Source organism: Gavia stellata, chromosome 7 (genome assembly GCF_030936135.1).
Source record: "Gavia stellata isolate bGavSte3 chromosome 7, bGavSte3.hap2, whole genome shotgun sequence".
In the NCBI taxonomy this organism is placed as follows: Eukaryota; Metazoa; Chordata; class Aves; order Gaviiformes; family Gaviidae; genus Gavia; species Gavia stellata.
The window spans coordinates 20,655,821-20,677,335 of record NC_082600.1 but is presented as its reverse complement, the minus strand read 5'-3'; the positions used below and the strand labels follow the sequence as shown (position 1 = coordinate 20,677,335).

Sequence of the window (21,515 nt, the reverse complement as noted above, 5' to 3'; positions counted from 1 at the left end):
TGGCTCAGGGTGGTAAATATGCAGCTCAGGGTAGTAAATATGCAGCTTGTCAGTTCCATAGTACCTTCCAGTTCCTGTCTTATCGCAGAGCCTGGCCGCGGTGTCTTCACTCTGCTCCACCCTCTGTGTAGTTTCTCTTAGAGTCAGCACACCAAGCTCCCCTGGTGTTGCCAACATCTAAGGCTGCCTAGAGAACTTCTGTGGGATGGATTCCTTGCATATTCACCCCACTCCACCCTGAAGATTTCTTCAATGCTGCAACTTTAATACAAATTTAATTTCTAAGTTACCTCCAGCAATTATTCTACAAGTGATGAAGGGCAACTAAAAAAAAAAAAACAGGAGGAAAAAACCCCAGCAGAACCCTCTTTAGTGTCCAGAAGTGTGGTTCTGTGTACACGTAGATGGCAATCCTGGCCTAAAAATGTTCAAATGGTTTCGATTTTTCCCTTTGATTTTATGGCATGAGTTAACAATTTTTGTAGAAAAAGATTTCATCTTTTTGTTCAGAATTCTTCTTCATTTTCAGTTAAGATCTTATGATTGACAGCCATTGAAACTGAGACTATCTGCCAACAGAACAGGTTTATCCAGGTTATCTGCCCAACTTACGGGTTTCAGCTCTGAGTGGAAAGGACCTAAAAGTTGTGTAATGATTTATCACTCTGTGGCCTTTCAGTTGAATCTTTCCCCAACACAACCAGTTAGTTGTATAGATGAAGATGTTTTCTGTGCATACTTTGTTCACAAAAAACAACTGTTGGGCTGAGACCAACAACTCATTTTGTACAAGGTCTAAAACAACTATCAGACACACTCTCAGGAGCTATATTTGGCTAGCAACCTAGAGTTGAAAGAACCCATACCTATTCAGTCTGTTTTGAGAAATGTGGTGGTGAACGCTGTTAGAAGACTAGCAGTACCTAATAATCTGCTGGTAGAAATTAGCTCCTCCAGTCCAAAACTTTAATTAATATTTTTTTATAAATGATTAGCAAATTCATTTGCTTTTTAAAACCTGATTGAGACTGATGTAGAGCATTGCTTTTCAATGTGGCTTTCAAAGGAAATAAATGTTGTGCAATTGTATTGTGTTCTTCACCCACTTCTTACATCTCTGTCCCTTGGCCTCTTAACTAAACTAGGCAGAAGAATAGATATCAAATATACTAAGCTCTAGCCTGGCAAGATAATGAAAGATTTCCAAACTATCATCTGAGGGCAGTTACGAGTCAGTTCTTTATCACTTCTGAAAAAACTGCAGGCCTTTTGTCCAATTATGTCCTTGCTAGCAACCAGCCAGCACAAACTTTATTCTAAATCCATCACAGTTTGTAAAATAGGGAGAATGTAAGAAACCTGGGAAGGATTAAGAAACACGAGACACATCCATAAGAAATCAGGCTTAGTTCTTCTGCTTGAAGACAACTAGCTTTTTAATTGTGTTTGGTAACTCTATATACTATTTAAGTACGTAGGTTAGCTTTCAGATGAAAAATGTATTCTCAGCAACAGGTCTCAGGAATGAGAAACATATATATTTTTAGCAATTTTGGATTTTAATTAGCATTTTCTGGGACAATGGAATAGCTCTGTCTTCCTTCAGTTTCATATGAAAAGAGGCTTAAGCCAAAAAATGTAAAGCAGCACTCATAGAAATATCCATAGGCAGCAAGTGTACTTGTCAGTATTACGAAGCTAATACATTATGACATTAACATTTCACACAGAATGTAAGATCTAAGTTTAAATTTGGAGCTACATGGATTTGTAACTTTTTTTAAAACAAGACAGCCATAAGGCTAAAGCCAAAGCAGGAGGTGAGACTGCAGACTGCATTCTGTGTTAAGAATCATTGATTAAAGTCTTAAAACTCTTTGAGCTGTCACCTCTCCCAGGTGCAAAAAGATGATAAATCTTGCAACTATTAAATTCACATAATTAGCCTGTGTATTCATGTTGGTACATACTCCTCCTGTGTACTTCTTCCTTATGTGTTTGCAAAGTACACTCATTGCATCTTTTTTTAAGCTAGATTATCTATCTTTTCTTTGCACGGCTAGATCTTCCAATGTTTTGAAGTGTACAGGCATGTGGCTTCTCTCTGACTAGCATCAGCCATGTTAAGGACAATCGCAGGAAACCCCATAGCAGACATATGAGGTATCACCTGTCGCCAGAGAGAGCCTCTGGTAAATCTCAGTTTGCAGCCTGTTTATGGCATGAAACAGGAAGTTTTATCTTTTTTAGCTTGTGGATTTTTAATAGAGCTATTAAGATAACTCTAGATATTTTTATCCAAGTGAATGTTCAGTCATTTAAATCCTTTCGAAGGTCAGGGCCTATAGATAACAGCAGTAAATTTTTCATGCCAGCCATGCAAGAAAACATCTTTTTTATTACTTTAGATTTACTCACTTTTACTGAATGCTTCCCTGTTACTGAACAAGAGGAGGAAATGTTCAGCTACTTCTTCATTTTCTATTCTTTTGTTATGCACCTATTCTAATCTCCCTATAGATGTGTTTTTATCTATAATTCTTTAAGGTCTCTTAATCATCTGTTCAGAGTCTTTCCTGACCAAATAGGAGAAAAGGAGGTTGTGGTTTACTTTCCTCACCAGACATGACAATTCATTAGTAATTCTCTAGTTTCCTTTAGGTAAATCTTTTAAGAATTTTGTCTAAGAAAAGCTGACAGAAGAATCATGGAAGCCCTTAGAAGACTGCTGTCTTGTTCTATATTTCTTTCCTTGTGGGGCAATATTTTATTTTAGTTTTTTATAGTAAATAATAAGAATTTAGGAAAATGTTCTGTTCTTCTGAAGCAGTTAAGACCTGGGATTTGGATGCAGAAAAAGATCAAGGTTCAACTTAATTGAACCTTGTGTTACTAGCACCCATATTACTTTTCTGGGAATAGAGGCTTCCAGTCTCCATTTTGTTATCTAGTATCTTTCAACATAATTTTCTTCACTTAAAATACCACCACCATTACCTGTTACATACTCTTCTATATTCTAGTGCAGAACAGCTATAAGGTAGTATGACTTTCTTAGCTTTATATAGCAGTAAACAAAGATGCAGTTATATTGCCGTGCAATTGTTGTGGACTTATGAGCAGTTACCACAGCACAGCTGATGCATGTAACTTCTTTAAGCTTTGGTGTTATGATGGTGTATTTGAGTTTCAGGAGCGCGATATTGTTAGCATTTATCATTTACAAATAAAAAAGAAGTTTTTCCTTTACAGATCCCAAAATTCTGTAGGGTTTAGAAATTTTTTTCCCTAAGGCAAAATTTGCTCAGCTTACATTCTTAATAAACCTATGTTTAATTTAAGTAGATTTTGCACTACTTAAGCACCTAACTATACATTGCAAAAAGTTTTTGTTAGATCACTTGTTGACTTTACAGTTAAAAAGTCCTGAAAATGGTACCAGGTTTTCAAATCTCTATTCAGTTTCAAATTACAGCTGTTTGGTTTTTTTTTTAAATTACTTTAGGGACCAAAGATAAGAGACAATTCCACTAATATCTTGCAACAAATTAAGAATTAAAATGCTTTCCTGTAATGACAATGTAGCACATCTATAGTTTTTGTCTATTCAAGTCTTAATTAAATGTAAATTTCAGCAATTGTGATACGTGAATGTGATTGCTTCCTTAAAGAATTGATTTCTGCCTAACCTAATCAAGATTCTGTGTTCATCTAAAATAATATTATCAATTTTTATTTTGAAATATGACAATGTTTTAAATATTCTTCTGACAGGCATTGTTCGAATATATTTTTCACCATGAAAATGACATAAAAACTGTGAGTAATTCGTATGTTCCATTTTCAGTTTTTACTAAGTATCATTCAGTTATTTCTGTCAATATTCTGCTAAACTAAGGATCCAGGTAATACATTACATCTGAGCATAGAAGTGAAGCATTAGAAGCTGTTTAAGAGAGAGAAATCTTTTCTTACAGGGGTAATAATCAGGGATGATAATTTGCAAATACCAAGATACGGATTGCTTTCTTTTTTGAGAAGCAAAACATTCTAATGCTTAAAACTAGGTCCCTCATCTATCAACATGGTAAGATCCCTGTGTCTAATGATTTCATGTTAATGGAATTTACTGGGGTCTGAGCAGTAGCTGAAACTACATGTCAGGTAGCTGAACTGCCTAGAAAGTTCAGAGTTCCTGAGGCTTGAGAGTAAGCAATAAGTTATGGAAGACTGTCCGTTAACAGAAGAAGGTGAAAATATCTGACAAAATAGTTAGAGAATGAGTTGAACATCATTTGATATTTTAAACTACTGAGATGATTGTTTATGCATTTGGGTGAATAGAAAGGAAAGGTATTTGGTGAAGCTGCAGAAAAAAAAAGCATCAATAGAACTTTGGACACTTTTTCTAGAAATTTAATTCCATAGTGCTGAGGTGTTTTGTGGCCTCAAGGGAAAGATTATATTGTCCATACGATTGTCTATAACATTTATTCTCCAAAAGTTTTCCTAATTATACAGTTTCCCTCTCACCCTATCCAAAATTTTTCTTCTGTGGTTCTTCATATGTTACTGCATGAATGGGGAAGATCAAGTTTGGGTACATATTGTTTAAACTTTCAGAAATAGATAAAGGTTGCAGAACTTCTTTGGCAGTTCACCCAGGGAAATAATTTTTTTTTTTCAATTAATAAAGTGTCAAAATATTTCATTACTGTGTTAGATATATGCAACCAGTTGAAATGGGATCAAAATTTCTGCTTGAAGTTTGTTTGAAAGAAGTGTTTGTGTCAATAATGCATATCTAAACATTTATTGAATTTTCTGCAATACTACTAACTGGTGTGTGATTGGATCTGGGGTTAAACTCTCCAGTTAATCAGTAACACACAAAAAAATATTTTGTTGTTGTTGACATAGATCAGAACCATTTCCAAATGTACTGCTATGTGAAGCTTTTTAATCTAGTATCAAATGATTATAGTTGTACACTGTCAATTTATTGCATAGCATTCTTTTAAGAGGATTGAATTGCAATGCAGTATTAATCCAAAATATGGTTGAAACAGTAAGTGCAAGTGTCAGAAATGTCAGAGAAAAATAGCAATTAACATTTACATATTCTGATACTGAATACGAAGAAAGTGCATGGGTTTTATGCCACTAATAATTTAAATACATGTTGTTTGTTACTGAGAACTCAGTTCACTCAGGATAAAAGGGTCACTTGATAAGATGGCACATGTGCCTGTGACCTACACTTTAAGGACACGCAGGATCTCTAAGCTAGACAGATAATTTCATATAATGCAAGGAATTTTCCAAGCACTCCAGAAAAAATTGTAAGATATTTTTACACTGTGCTGCATGTATTTTGAAATCCTTGCTGAAAATCCCAAATCACTGTATTGCAGGAAAAGTTTTGCCTGTGTATTTTTTAGGCACCCTAGCCATTTGAACAAATATCTGTAAGCAAAGAAGTGTCAGCTTAATCACCACTGTTTATTGTGGAGAGGGAGAGCAACATGTTTGGTTAATGGTAGCATCTTGTAGGAAAAAAAATTGTGTCACACTTCACAGTATGAGGTGCCTTTATAATGTAATGTGTATCTCTGAAGAGATTTTTTTCAACTGTTCGGTTTGCCTTCTCTGGTTTGCCTTCATTCCTACACCATTTTCAATATAATTCTGTTCTCCAAACAGTTCTCCTTTCCCTTTGAACGTCATCTGCATTAATTTTTCTTAAACAAAAAAATAAATACTTCAACTTCTTCTTAAACTTGGCTGCATCACTGTTTACTCATTTCTCCTACCAATGGCATTTCGCTAATTCATTTTCTTTCTTCTCCCTGAAAAGAATTTGGTCGCTTAGGATTCAGCAGTGAAAAAGCACATATGTTAACTATTTAAAAGTTGATCTGAATCTTGCTTGATCACCCATTAGAACAGTCACTGACATCTCTTGCATCTTTGTATTGCCTGCTACTGTGTGATGTTGCACATTCTTAAAAAAAAAACACAACACGCTTTTCTGCATGGGATGAGATGAAAGACCTTGGAAGGCTTGGAAGCCTGGGAAATTGGCTTAAGTTTGTGACTGTATAGACTGAAAAGCCTCTACTTATTGACTTTCTGCATGAGTAGAATTGGAAGACCAGTTCCTGCAGTTTTGCAAATAAAACACAAAAGTAGTAGTGACAATATCCTTCCTTTGTCACTATGCTGATCTGGAACAGTCTGTGCTGTTCTCAACTGCATTATTATTGAAGAAGCAAAGGCAGTTTTATTATTTGTCTTCTATTTAGTATTCAGTCACTATATGGAAAGAAAAAAACCCAAACCTCAGCAATTTCAGTTGAGAAATATCATTAATCAACGTGCATTCGACTGGACAAATAAGGCTAGGAACTCAGTTCAAATTAAAAATAAATACATCTGTAATCTATCAATTTCCAGAAACGTGGAGATGCAAGAAGAGAGAAGCGCTGAGCTTTTTCAGCACTTGAAAATGTATTCAAAAGTCTTTCATCTTATTTAATGAAAAATGAAATACTTCTCTGAAGAAATTACTATTACCCTATCCATTATTGTTCTTGACTTCACAGAATCACAGAATCACTACGGTTGGAAAAGACCTGTAAGATCATCAAGTCCAACCATCAACCCAACACCACCATGCCCACTAAAACATGTCCCACAATGCAACATCCACATGTTCCTTGAACGCCTCCAGTGAGGGTGACTCCACCACTTCCCTGGGCAGCTTATTCTAGTGTTTCACCACTCTCTCGTAAATTTTTCCTAATATCCAGCCTGAACCTCCCCTGGTGCAACTTGAGGCCATTTCCTCTAGTCCTGTCGCTAGTCACTTGGGAGAAGAGACCAACACCCACCTCTCTGCAACCCCCTTTCAGGTAGTTGTAGAGAGTGATGAGGTCTCCCCTCAGCCTCCTCTTCTCCAGACTGAACAACCCCAGCTCCCTCAGCCGCTCCTCATAAGGCTTCTGCTCCAGACCCCTCACCATCTTTATCGCCCTTTTCTGGACACACTCCAGCACCTCAATGTCCTTCTTGTAGTGAGGGGCCCAAAGCTGAACACAGTATTCGAGGTGCGGCCTCACCAGAGCCGAGTACAGAGGCACGATCACCTCCCTGCTCCTGCTGGCCACACCATTTCTGATACAAGCCAGGATGCCGTTGGCCTTCTTGGCCACCTGGGCACACTGCTGGCTCATATTCAGCCAACTGTTGACCAACACCCCCAGGTCCTTTTCTGAGGGGGAGCTTTCCAGCCACTCGTCCCCAAGCCTGTAGCATTGCCTGGGGTTGTTGTGACCCAAGTGCAGGACCCGGCCCTTGGCCTTGTTGAACCTCATCCAACTGGCCTGGGCCCATCGATCCAGCCTGTCCAGATCCCTCTGCAGAGCCTTCCGACCCTCGAGCAGATCAACACTCCCTCCCAACTTGGTGTCATCTGCAAACTTGCTGAGGGAGCACTCAATCCCCTCATCCAGATCATCGATAAATATATAAACAAGACCGGCCCCAAAACTGAGCCCTGGGGGACACCACTTGTGACCGGCCACCAACTGGATTTCACTCCATTCACCTCAACTCTCTGGGCTCGGCCCTCCAGGTAGTTTTTTACCCAGCAAAGAGTGCACCTGTCTAGGCCACGAGTCGCCAGCTTCTCCGGGAGAATACTGTGGGGGACAGTGTTGAAGGCTTTACTAAAGTCCAGGTAGACAACATCCACAGCCTTTCCCTCATCCACTAGGTGGGTCACCTGGTCATAGAAGGAGATCAGGTTGGTCAAGCAGGACCTGCCCTTCATGAAGTCTTTCATGACTTGTTTTCTTTTGAATGTATATACTTAATAACTGACTTTCTGTACCCCTTGGGCTATTTCTAAAAGACCTTTTATGGGCTAAATGCTGTAAAAGCAGAGCAGTTTAAAAGACTTGTCCAGAAATATTTCAGCTGCCACTTTTTTCAGGAGCAGACTGTGACATCATATTCTGCCATTATTCACAGGTGGGTAATGATGACAAGACACTTTGTCCTGAGGAAGAACAGTGAATGTACAATATATACTTGGGGTCAGAAGTCATAACCTATGATACTTCCTTAGTTCTTCCTAATACTCTGAAGTTTATACTCTCTGATAGAAATCTATTTATAATGGAATTATGTTAGATTTACAAACTGTATAAATGCACAAGGCACTCACCAAAAGAAATTGTGTTAAATTGACTATGGCTAATGTGATTTACTCAGCTATCTTGTAGACTATCCTGTGGTGATCTGTCTACAAATAAGACTTTGGTCAGTAACTGTTGCTGGGAGAAATACTGCCATTCACAGCACCTGAAAGAAGCAGCAGACACTTGCTATCGTTTCCATCTATCTAATTTCTTGGTGCACACAATACTATGTATGAAATTATTAAGTTTCAAACAAATGTACATTTACCAATTTAATTTTGCAACATGATAATAAATTACCACAACACTACAAGCTGTTCTATACTGAGCTACAGCTGGTAGAGAATTTGGAAGTCTTAGTTACCATACAGTTTAGCTAAGGAAAGTAATGGTAAAAAAAATTAATCTCAGAATCATGCTAAATACAGTTACAAGTAAAGAATCTACATTCTTTTTCATTTAAAACCAGCTCTGATTCATTCTTTAAGAAAAAATATTTTTTTAAACAGGAAACGTGCTAAGTATTAGGGTTTTTTATTATTTTTATTTGCACAAATATAAGAACTGAGAGTAAACCAAATTTATTCTGAAAGGCTTCCTAGGACTAAGACTGTTATTGAAACAGACTCCTGGATACATGACTAACTATGCTAAGTGCTCTATATGCTGCCCAGGGAGGTGGTGGAGTCACCATCAGTGGAGGTGTTCAAGGAATGTGTGGATGTTGCATTGCAGGACATGGTTTAATGGGCATGGTGGTGTTCAGTTGATGGTTGGACTTGATAATCTTACAGGTCTTTTTCAACCTTAATGATTCTGTGATACAGTAACAATTTCAGCTGACCAGCATTTCCAGACGATGAGTTATATCCTAAAGTTTATTAAAACTTTTGGGACAATCAGTGTGGGGTTTTTATTCTGATATGTACATTAGAAGCAAAAATCCTTAAAAGAACATACCAGTATCTGCCAATCCACAATCCATGCTGGTTTTCCCTTCTAGTTACTAACATGATTGCATCAATGTTCAGCAATGCACAGGAGTGCAGGATAGGCATAACATTTACTACTGCTGTTATGGATTGGTTTTAAATTAACATGCTGGGCAGATTGAATATAGATTTGTACCTAAACTGCACAATTAAAAAAAAAAAGTTTGAAGCAAACTGAAATTGAAATATAGTAGCAGTTGGTTTTGACATGGCAAGGTGAAGGCTTTGACTTCTAAAAGTCTATTTTAATCAATTTACTAACATTTCAAAGGCCACATTCTCAAAAGATTTTGTTGTAATACCGGCAGAAAGTTTTAACTACTAGCATGCAAAAAGCTAACATTGTTATGCACAAAACCTTTTCAGGCAAACACTTTTTAGAAATGTTGGTAACATTTGTAGTATTTTTAGATTAAAGTTTTTGTGATCGCTTGTACAGTATCAGAAACAGGATTCTCCTATTCCTTTCCTACTTCCTTAGTAGGAAAGTGTAAAAACAGGACTCAGAAACTAACTTCAAAATGAAGTCATGCTTTGTTTCTTCATATTAATAAGATCCCAGTAAGAGTTCAGGATCTGCACTGACAGATAAACTGCTGATGTTAGTGTCTACCAAGCCTGAAGCAGTCTTAGTTCCCATTTCCCAATAGCAGTCAGAATTGTTAGCCTTGCATAAAATAGTTATCAGAAATAATTAGGGTACCAGAAAGAAAGCTGAATGTGTAGCTACAGAAGGGATCGTTTTTTGAAATTCAGACCTTCTCCTTGAATACTTGTCATCAGAGCACTCTAAGGAAAACTCTTTGAAGCACGTTATTTGCAGTATGATCCTTACTCATTTTAAGTGGCTGCTCATGCTGCATTAGAAGCAGGTATGGTGTTTGACAGGTGTTGTTTAAACATCTGTAAACGCATCAAAAGTAACCCATGTTTTAACATCAATTATTTTCCCAAATTTTCCCAGTACTGGGACGAAGTTGCTTATATACCTTCAGATGAAAGAAAGTATTTGTCTGGAAGGGAAACTCATAATTTCTGTCTTGAAGCAAGCTTCTTCCCCATTGTAGCTGTAGCATCCAGAGGCCCTGTTGTGCAATTTGCAAAGCCATTAAGTAACAAAGGGCAACCAAGATAAGAGCTGCCATCTGAGGTCTTCAAGGACTCCACCTAACTGGAAGAAATAGTGACTTCAGTGTTGTAAGCTTTCCTCAGTTTTCTCTCTCCTGTCACAGAGGCAAGGAGTCTCTTTCTTTTTGAGGACAGCATCAATGCAAATCCTTAGCCTAAATTGCTACAGAAAGCAAATTATTCTTTCTCACAGAGCCAAAACAGAGCAATTTGTCTAAGTTGTCATAGCTCCACTGACTTTGCTGTGCTATGTCAAATCTACACCTGTTGATTACTTGCAGCCTCCTTTTGCTAGCAGGAAGAACAGGACTCAAATCCAGAGGTAGATGTCACTAAATTAGGCTCTTTCTAGTATGTCAGATTTTTTTTTTCCTGGAAATTATTGGTTCCTCTGCTACTGAGTGGCCAATGCACAGAACTTTTCCATATTGTTTGTAATAGATAGCGGGTTTCTGATTTCTGTGGTCTGCAAAATGTTTATGAAAACAAAAAAAGGTCAGTTCTTTGTTATAAAAATACTGTGTTGAAACTTTTTAGACTATTTCTGATGATAGCCCTAAAATATAAGTAACAAACATAGCATAGCTTTGATATGTTCTGGGACAAAATGGAATGTGAAAAAAAGGGACACTAACAATTGCTTCTTTGGTAGGTTTTGGTACAGAACACACATTTATTTGTTTGAACAGAAATGTTGGAGTTATAGCTGAAACATGAAAATCAGCACTTCAGGAATCTGATCAAATTAATTTTATATTTTATCTTTGCATTACTAGAAGCTGTTTGGATTACATGTTCTTACAGGGACAAATTATCCTTTCAGCTACTTCATGCACTAAGCTATAAAAATAGTGAACATAAAGCAGTGCCCCCACCTCAAGTTTACCAGGACTTTTTGTTCAAAATTTTCTCTTTACAAAAATGTTTACATTGTTCACTTCATGTTCTTTTTCTTTGGGTAAACATTGAAGGTACTAATGTTAAGATGATGGGTTTGTTTTGGAAGGCACTAGATTTGGCAGCCCTTGCCACTGAGCATGCACAATTCAAGGACTGGTGGTGGAAAGTCCAAATTGGGAAGTGCTACTATAGGTAAGCCGTTGTTCATTACTTCTGTGATCAGTCAGTATGAGTGCAGGACCTGAACTGCTGAGTGTATTGTGCAATGCTGAACACTGAGAAATAGTTCAGTAAGTATTTAGTTGGAGAGCGCTGTGCTTACAGTTAAATCTCCTTTAATATACAAGGAGATTATGTTCAACTGCTTGAGGTAAAGGCATCAACGTTGAGTACCTTTAAGTAACTGAATTTGTTGCATCTTCACCTTTGTTAATGTGGTTCAAAGTCCTTGTTTGAAAAGTCAGTAAATAAATGCAAAGAACTATTGTTAAAACAGACCACACAAAATTAATATTACAATATTAGCTTGAGAAATTAACTGTCAATGAGGGCTTCAGACTGATGAAATAATGAAAAATGAAATATTCACGTTAGTATATTGCCCAAGAAATACCAGTTTCAAAGATGCCAAGGCCTTAGGGCTGGCACCCTGTACCCAAGCATCTGATACAAATGACTTAGGAGTGCCCCAACACTGTGCAGTGATATACCTCTCTGAGGAAAGAGTAGCAACAGTGGGGAGGAGAGCTTGTTGCAAGCAGTTTAGAGTGCTTGCTGAGGATCTAGCTATGATTGTAACAGCCAGTTCTATGAAATCAGGTGAAACTCCTCCTGATACAGCCTTGTTTCCCATAATTTAAACAAGTACTGAGGCAGTTCCCCCTTTCATTCTTTACAATGTGTTTGTCCCATGAATGTAAAACATATGGATACTGTATTCATTGTTAAAAAACTGTAGCATCATCTGCAGTCTTTACAATTCTATAAGCAATTCTTGTATGAACAGGCTGATAATACAAAGCAGTAATCCCTCTGAAATTCCATGTTGTATCTTGGCTTGAAACTATTGCTTCTTTTAGGTGCCCAAACTAATGAAATTCTTCATTATTCTTAACCTTTATTTGACATTCTTTAGAAGATTAGACTGATTTTTTTTTTTGAGCTTAGAGGTCATCCGTCACTTTCAGGATTTTTATGAATAGTGTTACAGAGACTAAAGCATCTAAGCAGGCACATGGACTTCCAGGATCGAAAATTACCTTATGTCCCCATTGGCTTTGTTTCTTTGTTTTGGCTGGCTTGTTCTGACCGTGTTTTGTGTTTCTTCACCAAGTATATGTGCTCTTTGGCTGAAGGCAATTTGCATATGAGAAAGTGTACCTTTTTGCTGTTTTTGACATGGTACAGTCCTTTTAATTATGTAGGCTATGTAGCATTTATAGATTACTGCAAAATATTCTACAGTAATACTGCAAAACAAATGCTTTTGAGATGAAACAGACTACTGTGAGGTTCATCTGCCATATACTGCCCCCTCCCAAGTGGTCTGCTTGGATGGTCTTAAGCTGTGGTGTCATTTACAATACAGCATGTTTTCAACACACAGTTAAGGATTTTTAGTACCAGCCACAGAAGTTTCACCATTTCTCATACAAGGCTAGGAGAAAGTGTTTTATAGATGATTAAGCATTTCCTAAACTTTACAGTGGAGAGTATCTGCATGATCTTTGCCATGAGTGAGGAAATTCTGCTCCAAAACTATGTGGGTAGAGATTGAGGCATGACTTTAATTGCTCGTTTTCTAATGTCCTTTCTGTACAAAAAGCAGGAAGGAGTCCTACGAAAATGAGTACATCATTATTCAATTAGCACCAGAAGGCTGCATGTACAAAAGGGGGACAAATTTCATGAATTTGCCTTTTTCATAGTTTTGAATGGTTGTCTTTGTAACCTTAGTATATTTAACAGCATGTTTTTATTAACATGCACACAAATATATGACCTTAAAGTATGCTTTTGGGCAGTTCGTGTTTGGTGTAGTGTGCACTGCTTCATTATTTAACAAGCTTTTTTTTAAAAAAAAAAAAAAACAACAAACAAATACCTTCTATATCTATCTGTTGTCTCTTTAGGTTAGGATTATATCGCGAAGCCGAAAAACAATTTAAGTCAGCTCTCAAGCAACAGGACATGGTTGATACAATCTTGTATTTGGCAAAAGTAAGTCATAGATTTGCTTGTTTAAGAATGTAGTGAAATTCCAGACTATCCCTGAGAAGTCCATACACCAGAATAGCTGAGTATTGAGCTTGATACACCATTAAGTGTAATAGTGTGTGATCTCCATATAGACCTGAGGCAATACATGCTAACAGTTGAAATGGAAGTCTATAGTTTACAAAAAGCTTTTGGAGCTTCCAGATTTCACAAAACGAAACAAAAAAATCTCCTATGTTACTGTATTCTTTGCTCTAAACTCCAGTGGGGATTATATAGTTAAAGAATTATTGGAGTTCCAGTATGAAGAACAATGTAGCTATATATGGTCTCCTAGGAAACTAATGCAATAAATCAGTAAGTGAAGAGTGAAGCTCAAAATCGTAGTTTCACAAGCAAGATGAAAACAAAGTGAGCTTAAAGGAAGCAATCAGAGACCTTGAAACAGAGAATGTTCTGTCAAAATAAAGGCATTAAAAGCTTTAAAAGAACAAGTCGCACAGCTAAGCCTCAGAATTACTTGTTACCAGGCTACACACCAGATTCTAAATATTTTCCAAGACGTTCAAGAAAAGGTGGCCTGTGAGAAACTAAAACTGCGTTTTTCTTCCTCGTGTCCTAGAAGGACATGAAATCAGTTGCTCTTTATTAGCTCCGTTTAAGCCAGCTGTCACAGGCCTATACAAAAGTCATCAATACTAGTGGATAATTCAGATACTCATATTATGATACTTGCTTTACCTTTACATTTCTTGAGCAATTTACAGTTTGTATTTGAATGATCATCATTGCTAACTGGAGAGTTGTCTTCAATACAGCAGTTGGAGTTAGTTTACTCAACTGAGCTTAGTAATTTTAGATTTCTGTCGCTACCAGGAGTCATTCTGCAAAATGCATGAGCTACACAGAGTGATTAAATTGGCAGAGTAATTAAATTAACAAACGGTGTTTCATTATGGGAGATACGCGTCCCCCCAGATCATTACTAGCTCAAGTAGGAGCTGCGTTTGAACTTCCACCTCCCACTCCATAGACCAGCTTGCTCAATTATAAAGTGTCGCACAGCATGATTTAGTGACTGTAGGTAGACAGGCGTGGGGTAGGGCACTGAGATACAGCTCAATTTGACAGTACTGAAAAGATAACACTTGAGTTAAGCAGCCATTAAAAAAATAATAGTATTGCATGAAGTTCTGTGCAAACAGACTGATACTACTGTACCAATTAATTTTCTGTTTATATTCATTATTACAACAGCTATCTGGTTTTTTTAAAATATTTTCCTGAAAGCTAACTCTCCCTTGAAATGTAATTTATGAAAAGATAAAAGACCAAAAGAAAACTAAAAAAATGAAGAGTCTTTAAAGAAGTCAGGGCTGCTGAGAAGATACAAAGTATTTCATGACCTGGAAGAGCTGGAAATGGGATATTTTTACCAGAGATAAGAGAGATACCAAAAAGAAAATGGAGCCATTCTGCGTTTAGCATCTAAAACTTAATGACTATAGCTATAGTACTCTTAAAGAGCAGGTCTCCCGAAAGCAGCTGTGAGTAGGTGGAAGTTGTCCTGCCTGTCTTTTATTTTCTTTTGCCACTCATCTGGACAGCAGCTCTACAGTCTGCAGAGATGTTGGACAGTGTGATATGCCACTGGATATGGGAATTATGTAGTAGACTACTGTGGCTGTGTTGCCTTAGCGTAATATTTGCACAGAGGATCTGTAGTGAGTGCATCTTTGGAGTGAAACTCCAGATGAAGCAATAGAGCAGACTGGAGTCATAATGCTTAGAAAATATATTTCATAAACAAACAGAAAAAGATAAAAAAGGAGCAGATCTAGTGGAGTTTCCTGTCCTCCATTTTTTACATTTTTTGCCCTAAGAATATGAAGGTAGCTGTGCTTCATAGCTAGATCAGGTCAGAAAACAAGCAAGCAAACAAAACAAAAAACCAGCTAATTAAAATTTTCTCACAGTTCAAACAAAGAAAATATGAAATTATTTGTAGGTATGGCAGTGTGCAGTGGCTTACTACACATATTTAGGATAAATTATGCAAGTCGCTCACATAGGTGATACTTAAGAGTAAAACAACCAGCCAAGGTTCTTCTTAATTAAGAAGTCATACCCAGCTGTCATCTATTCTCTTTCATCTATGTACTTTCCACTGAAACTGTTTACAGAGTAATTTAGTTGTAGAAAACTGTTGCTAGAAGAAAATAAGGAGCATGACAGTCACAATGGAGACAATTATTTAAAGTTTAATGCAGGCGCAAAATTAATCAGAAACTGCTGCATGGTTTATAAATGCAAAACTGTAGCAAATGACTTGAAGTCTCTTTTAGATAGAGCAACATGCCCAGATAGAGTGCATTAGGAATAAATTGTTGATTTAAAGCATATTCATTGATGGTGTCATTAGTGCAGTCCTAGTCTATTAAGTACCACGCCCCCCAAAAAAACCCAAACCCCTCTCTTTTTCATTGCTTTTCACAGGAAGGAATTCGTTTTCTAGCTTAATACAGGAAATGCAAGTAACATTAGCAAAATTACTGGAAAAAAATTGCCTGTATTCTTTTCTTTTTGCCAGTGATCAACTTGAAATGGCAGTCCCTTTACTAGGAAGGTACTCAGTCGACAGCTCTTTGACAATTAAGAATGTCACTTGAGTGGTCATAGGAAAGAATTCTTTGCAAATGTCTACAGCAGTATATATCTGTAGGGATGCAGATAAAGAACATATGACTTTAACTAGTATTTTGATTGTTGGCACTCAAAAGTCCATGAAGCTCAAGGGCAGAAGCAGACAATGTGTTCAGAGGTTTCTCAGGTGTTCAGTTAATGTTGATATTTTTCTTACATTGCATCACAAAATGTTTGTGTCAGGATACCAGTCACAGATTCTTTCCCTTTTTTAGTCATATCAAATATTAGCACTATTTAATGTAGTATTTCCCCAACAGGAGCACTCAAAACACTTTTCCGCTCAGTCGGAGACAGATTAATCACTCTAGCCATCTAGTTTCCCAAAGTAGGTGCGTGGGGCTTTTTCCTTTGCTGTAGCTGTATTTACCATACCCCACAACAGGAGGGCTTTACAGTTGTACTCTCAGACAGCTGCAGAGGTGGTCTCTATCAACACGTTGATGGCCTCTATCCAATTCTCACACAATGTTACCCACATCACACATTGTCATAATCAACACAGAAGCCAAAATCACAGAGACCAAACTGCCCTCTTTCTGTTACGGGATTTTATTGTTTGTGACAGGGGAGGCTGGCAGAGCAGTAAGGATGTTTGACAGTGTCACTGTTCTGTGCAGTGCAGTCTTACTTGACTAAGTAAAATATTTTGGTATTCCAACACTATCAACCTGAAGATGCAGTTCTTCCAAGCCTAAACATAAGTTTTTAAAAATATATTAAACAGGAAAATACTCAAGGTGATACCTTCACCTCGGTGTCAAAGTATATCATTTTTATATGATAATAAATATAAAGATACTTTTTTAGTTTATTAGTAATGTCCAGATGAATTAGTAATGTCCATATGATACACATACAAATTTAATTATCTTAATTAGCCTATGTTATGTCCATTACAGAGATTTATTCAGTATTCACTCCATTATTTTCCGAGTATTATTCACCATCTCAGCTAATGGTTTACTGCTTAAAGGGAGGTGTCATCCCTTTTATTTATCTCCCTTGTTAAACAGCAGTACAAGTATAAAAGTCAGACATTTGACATTTATATACACTTTTTATTTGCTTAGGTGTATTTGCGCTTGGATCAGCCTGTAACAGCTTTGAACCTCTTCAAGCAAGGGTTAGATCGATTTCCTGGAGAAGTGACTCTTATTTGTGGAATTGCTAGAATCTACGAGGTATGCACCCATTATGCAATCCTTATTGTGGCCAAGGTTAGCCACCTGAGCAAGAAGAAAGAGCCAATAGTTGAATATAACATCAAAAATTAACTACACTGATTTTCAGTATCACTAATGCAAAACAGGTAACATTATACAAAGATACCAAAGTAATGTCGGGGAGCCTTGCAGGCTTACTTCTTTAAATGGTTTATCACACTAGTGAGATCCTATTTACCCTTGACACAGAGGTGCAAGTCCACGTTAAGTCAAGTGGTCCAGATGTTGTCCATGTAGCTTGGTCTAGTTCATATATGTTTCATCATACTAAAACTGCTCAAGTTACCAACAGCCTGTTAGCAGGATTAAACAGCAAAATAGTCTACTTGTCAATGTTGTCTTTATTAGCACTATGTGTTACTGTTAGTTTCTTAAGCCAGTGAGAACAGTTGGAATGTGAATGTTTCTTAGCTGAGGAAGTAGATGCTATTTTAAGTAGGATTAGTTTTAAAGTAGTTTCATTTTAGCTTGGTAACCATGTATTTTGTATTTTAAAAGTGTGTGTTTTCATGTCAAACAGTGGACTTAATGTTGTTTTTCACTGAAAGTTAGTGATGATGCTATTCCAGAACAAATGTTTTAAACAAAGTCATGATTTTTTTTTTTTTTGTCTACATTCATGCTTGGCATTCTTTCCTGTTCTCATCATTCTCATCTAACCCTTAAGCATTAATCCATTTTCATATTAAATCCTTTTTGTCCTTCAGCGAGGAAGAAAACAGCTGCATAATTTTTGGAGGCTTTTCTTTCTGAATTGTTAAACAGTTTTTAATATGGATGTTATTTTGCAGAACCATACATAACATTGCATAACCCTTTAAGGAATTATTAAACAGCAGTATATAGTTGACAGGATCTAGTTTTGCACTGACACCTTAGCGCAGGATTATAGCTTCATTAGCAAAGATTTGTACTGCAGCACAGGGCTGTTCTCATTACATAGACTCACAAGTGAAATATATGCATCAGGCATCTTAATCAGAGCTCTTCTTCTCTGTCACTAGCTTTTTACAGTAGGAAGAGTTGTAGACCTTTTTTGTTTTTTAAAAAGTTATTTTTAAAGGGACTGCTTTAGTACTATTTCCTTTAATCACAGGAAGAAATACATTTTTTCATAGCTAAATACACCGCTGAGGTTAAATAAAAGCTTATTCTTTAGTCATGTTGAGAGTACAGTGTATCTACAGCACACAGGTAGAAATTATTCCTCTTTAAAGACAGAAGTGTGTTTTGATCTTTTAATTTATTTTCTTCTGATATGAGGTAGAGTCCTCAGGTGACTTGCGCTCCTCAGGAACAGTGTGATGTTGTTTACAGCAATGAGTTCACCCTAATTCGTCTTCCAAGTAGCATACATCCAAGCATATATTTTTATACAATGTAGTTCTCTTAACTCGCATATCCTAGCTAGAACAAGTTTTCATAATAAATCCATGATTCCTGTTTTCAAAAACACATAATAATTCTTCATATGCAATTATATTCTCATTTGTGTTTAGAGCAATTCATGAGTTGGCTTACAAAGCATTGAAAATAATTGAGACGCTGACTGGGGAAATAAGACTACTGTATGTTACTATACTGGGAAACCGACTGCACAGTACTGTGTATCGCAAGGCATTGTGCAAAAAGTAGCAAATGCCTGTTACATGTGCTAAGCTTCTGACCAATCTCTTTTTCTAAAAAATAAGAAACAAATTTCTTTTTGTAGCTATGGTGTAGAGTTAACGACAGGCATAGCTAGCACTGATAAATTAATATGCATTCTTCTTGTGGATGTGTGTGTTGCTTGTGAAGATGCCAATCAGTGATGTTGCATTGTATGATCAGAGAACTTTAAGAGCATACATAATTAATCTCAGTTAAGTACTGTACAGGGCATGGATAAAGCACTCAGTAGTTTAATAACTTTTATGATAAAAATAGAATTAATCTGAATTTTTTCCAATTGTATAGGAAATGAACAATATCTCCTCGGCTGCAGAGTACTATAAAGACGTCTTAAAACAAGACAATACTCATGTGGAAGCCATTGCATGCATTGGCAGTAACCATTTTTATTCAGACCAACCTGAGATAGCTCTGCGGTTTTATAGGTATCTACGCTTGGGGGGAGGGAGGGGGAACTGAATGCGTGGGAGAGTAATATAAAGGGTTGATTTTTGTAATGCTGATAGCAAAAAAAGAACATTAGGAGATTGGCATGGGAGGATGATTGGGCATTTGGACAAATATCACCATAAAATCAGCATACCAACTTACGTGTCTTCTCGGCCAATGATAATTACATCTCTCTCTTAAAAACTTGTCATCATTACATGTGAAGTATGTACAAGTATCAACAAAGATTATCAAAACAGTTATTATTTCATTAATAAACCAGAAATGATCTTTCACACCATGGTCCAGTGTCCAGAGAACACTGGATCTTACTCCAAACCTCAGTTGCATTCAGAAGGCACATGGACTTCCTATGTAGCCCTTTGAAAAAGAGTAGTCTTTGAAAAACCCCACCTGAAGTCATGAGCAGTTGTGACTACAAAATACCTTACCTGAACATGGACTGGGGTTCCCCCATGTTTTACTGAAAGCAATAAAAAGATACTGTTAAATGATGCTGCTTGCTTTTTATTTCAATGCAACCAGAGTGCAAAGGAGCCTGATTCATGTTCTTAAGTCTAAGAGCAGATTAAGTCAATATAAGCACTACCATCTCATTTCTGCTGGGCCTGAGCTCTTTTATACTTTAGGTTCAGAAATTCAGAGTCATGCTGCAGACAGCAGCCCTCTTTTTCCCTGGCCCTCTTAGCATATCTGGTTTTCCTATAAATATTAATAAACAGAATTTTTATAATACATCTCCATTCTAAAAGACACATTAAACAACATCAATTTGAATCAAAATCTGAGTTATACTTCAAATGTAAGATTAATGTAAATTCACATACTAGATGTACTGATTAGAGCAGTGCTGAAGGACAGGAATCAAGCAAAAAATTGAAGTCTGAAGAGCTATAAAAAGTAACTGCAACAAATTACAGCTTGATTGAGGTTGAGGGATTGGAAAGAGGAAATGGAGAAAGTCTACATACAGCTCTGTCTTACAGTAAAGTCAGATCATGTGGTACAGTCAAAAAGACGGAAGTTATCTAATTTCACAAAGACTGTTTTGCACAGCTTTGATTCTACTAATCAAAAATGCCCTGCGCTGCCCTTCATGAAACCTTTACCAAGTGTAAAACTGTAACACTTGGTTATTACACCCTCTCAGAATCGGGAGAAAGGAGGAGAGAACTTTGTCATTTAGAATAGAACTCTTATTTGAAATTAAGCTAAAAAAATAAATATTTTCTTTCAATCTAGACGGCTCCTGCAGATGGGCGTTTATAACTGCCAACTTTTTAACAATCTGGGCCTCTGTTGCTTCTATGCCCAGCAATACGATATGACACTATCTTCATTTGAACGTGCACTGTTTTTGGCTGAAAATGAGGAGGAGACAGCAGATGTGTGGTACAACTTGGGACACGTGGCTGTGGTATGAAAAGTATTAACAACCTTTCTGAATAAATACACTTTTACAAAAACTGGAAAAAGAATAACAAGGAAGGAGTCATTGCCCTACTTCAAAATATGAAACCTGATAGTGTACAGGATAAAGTGCAGTAGAGATTAAAGGTTTATTTGCACTTCAGTAGAGAGGCAGAGGCAAAAGAAAAAAGTTCTGTACATCTTCACAGAATGTGCCTTACTTCTGCTAAAAGATGCTCCCTCCCCACCATCTTTAACCTTCCCTTCTTTCTGAAAAAAATTGCAACACGTACCAACCCTTGAAGGACTTCGCTGCAATACAAGCTAATCTCACAAAAAAATTGACTTCAAGGTATTTTTCTCTGAGCTGTTATTTGTATTACATGGAGCATTGGACTGATTCTCTTGTCATAAAAATGCATATTCAGCAGCATGTAGTAGACGCTAAAGCACTATGTATGTCATAGTTGAGAAGGCATGTTCCTCTGTCTTATAGGCAGTTATAGAACTATTGTGTAATTGTGTGTAAGGTTTGTTGAATTTCTACACTAATTTGCATTCATTGCCCATTTTTGCAGATGTTCTTCCAGAAGTTGTGTTAGATTTCTGTTTAG

General features: G+C 36.9%; 1 protein-coding gene across 6 annotated transcripts in view; it reads left to right on the top strand.

The window, feature by feature from the left end:
- TTC8 (tetratricopeptide repeat domain 8) overlaps window positions 1–21,515 on the top strand; it is a 48,788-nt gene that overhangs the window by 22,160 nt on the left and 5,113 nt on the right. For 5 of the 6 annotated variants that reach the window (XM_059819349.1, XM_059819348.1, XM_059819346.1 and 2 more), the window contains 6 exons: window positions 3,775–3,819; window positions 11,331–11,416; window positions 13,357–13,444; window positions 17,218–17,328; window positions 19,327–19,466; window positions 20,734–20,908. In XM_059819349.1, the coding sequence (XP_059675332.1) occupies window positions 3,775–3,819; window positions 11,331–11,416; window positions 13,357–13,444; window positions 17,218–17,328; window positions 19,327–19,466; window positions 20,734–20,908 (645 nt within the window). The remainder of the gene's footprint in view (window positions 1–3,774; window positions 3,820–11,330; window positions 11,417–13,356; window positions 13,445–17,217; window positions 17,329–19,326; window positions 19,467–20,733; window positions 20,909–21,515) is intronic. The other variant, XM_059819347.1, reaches the window with a different exon arrangement.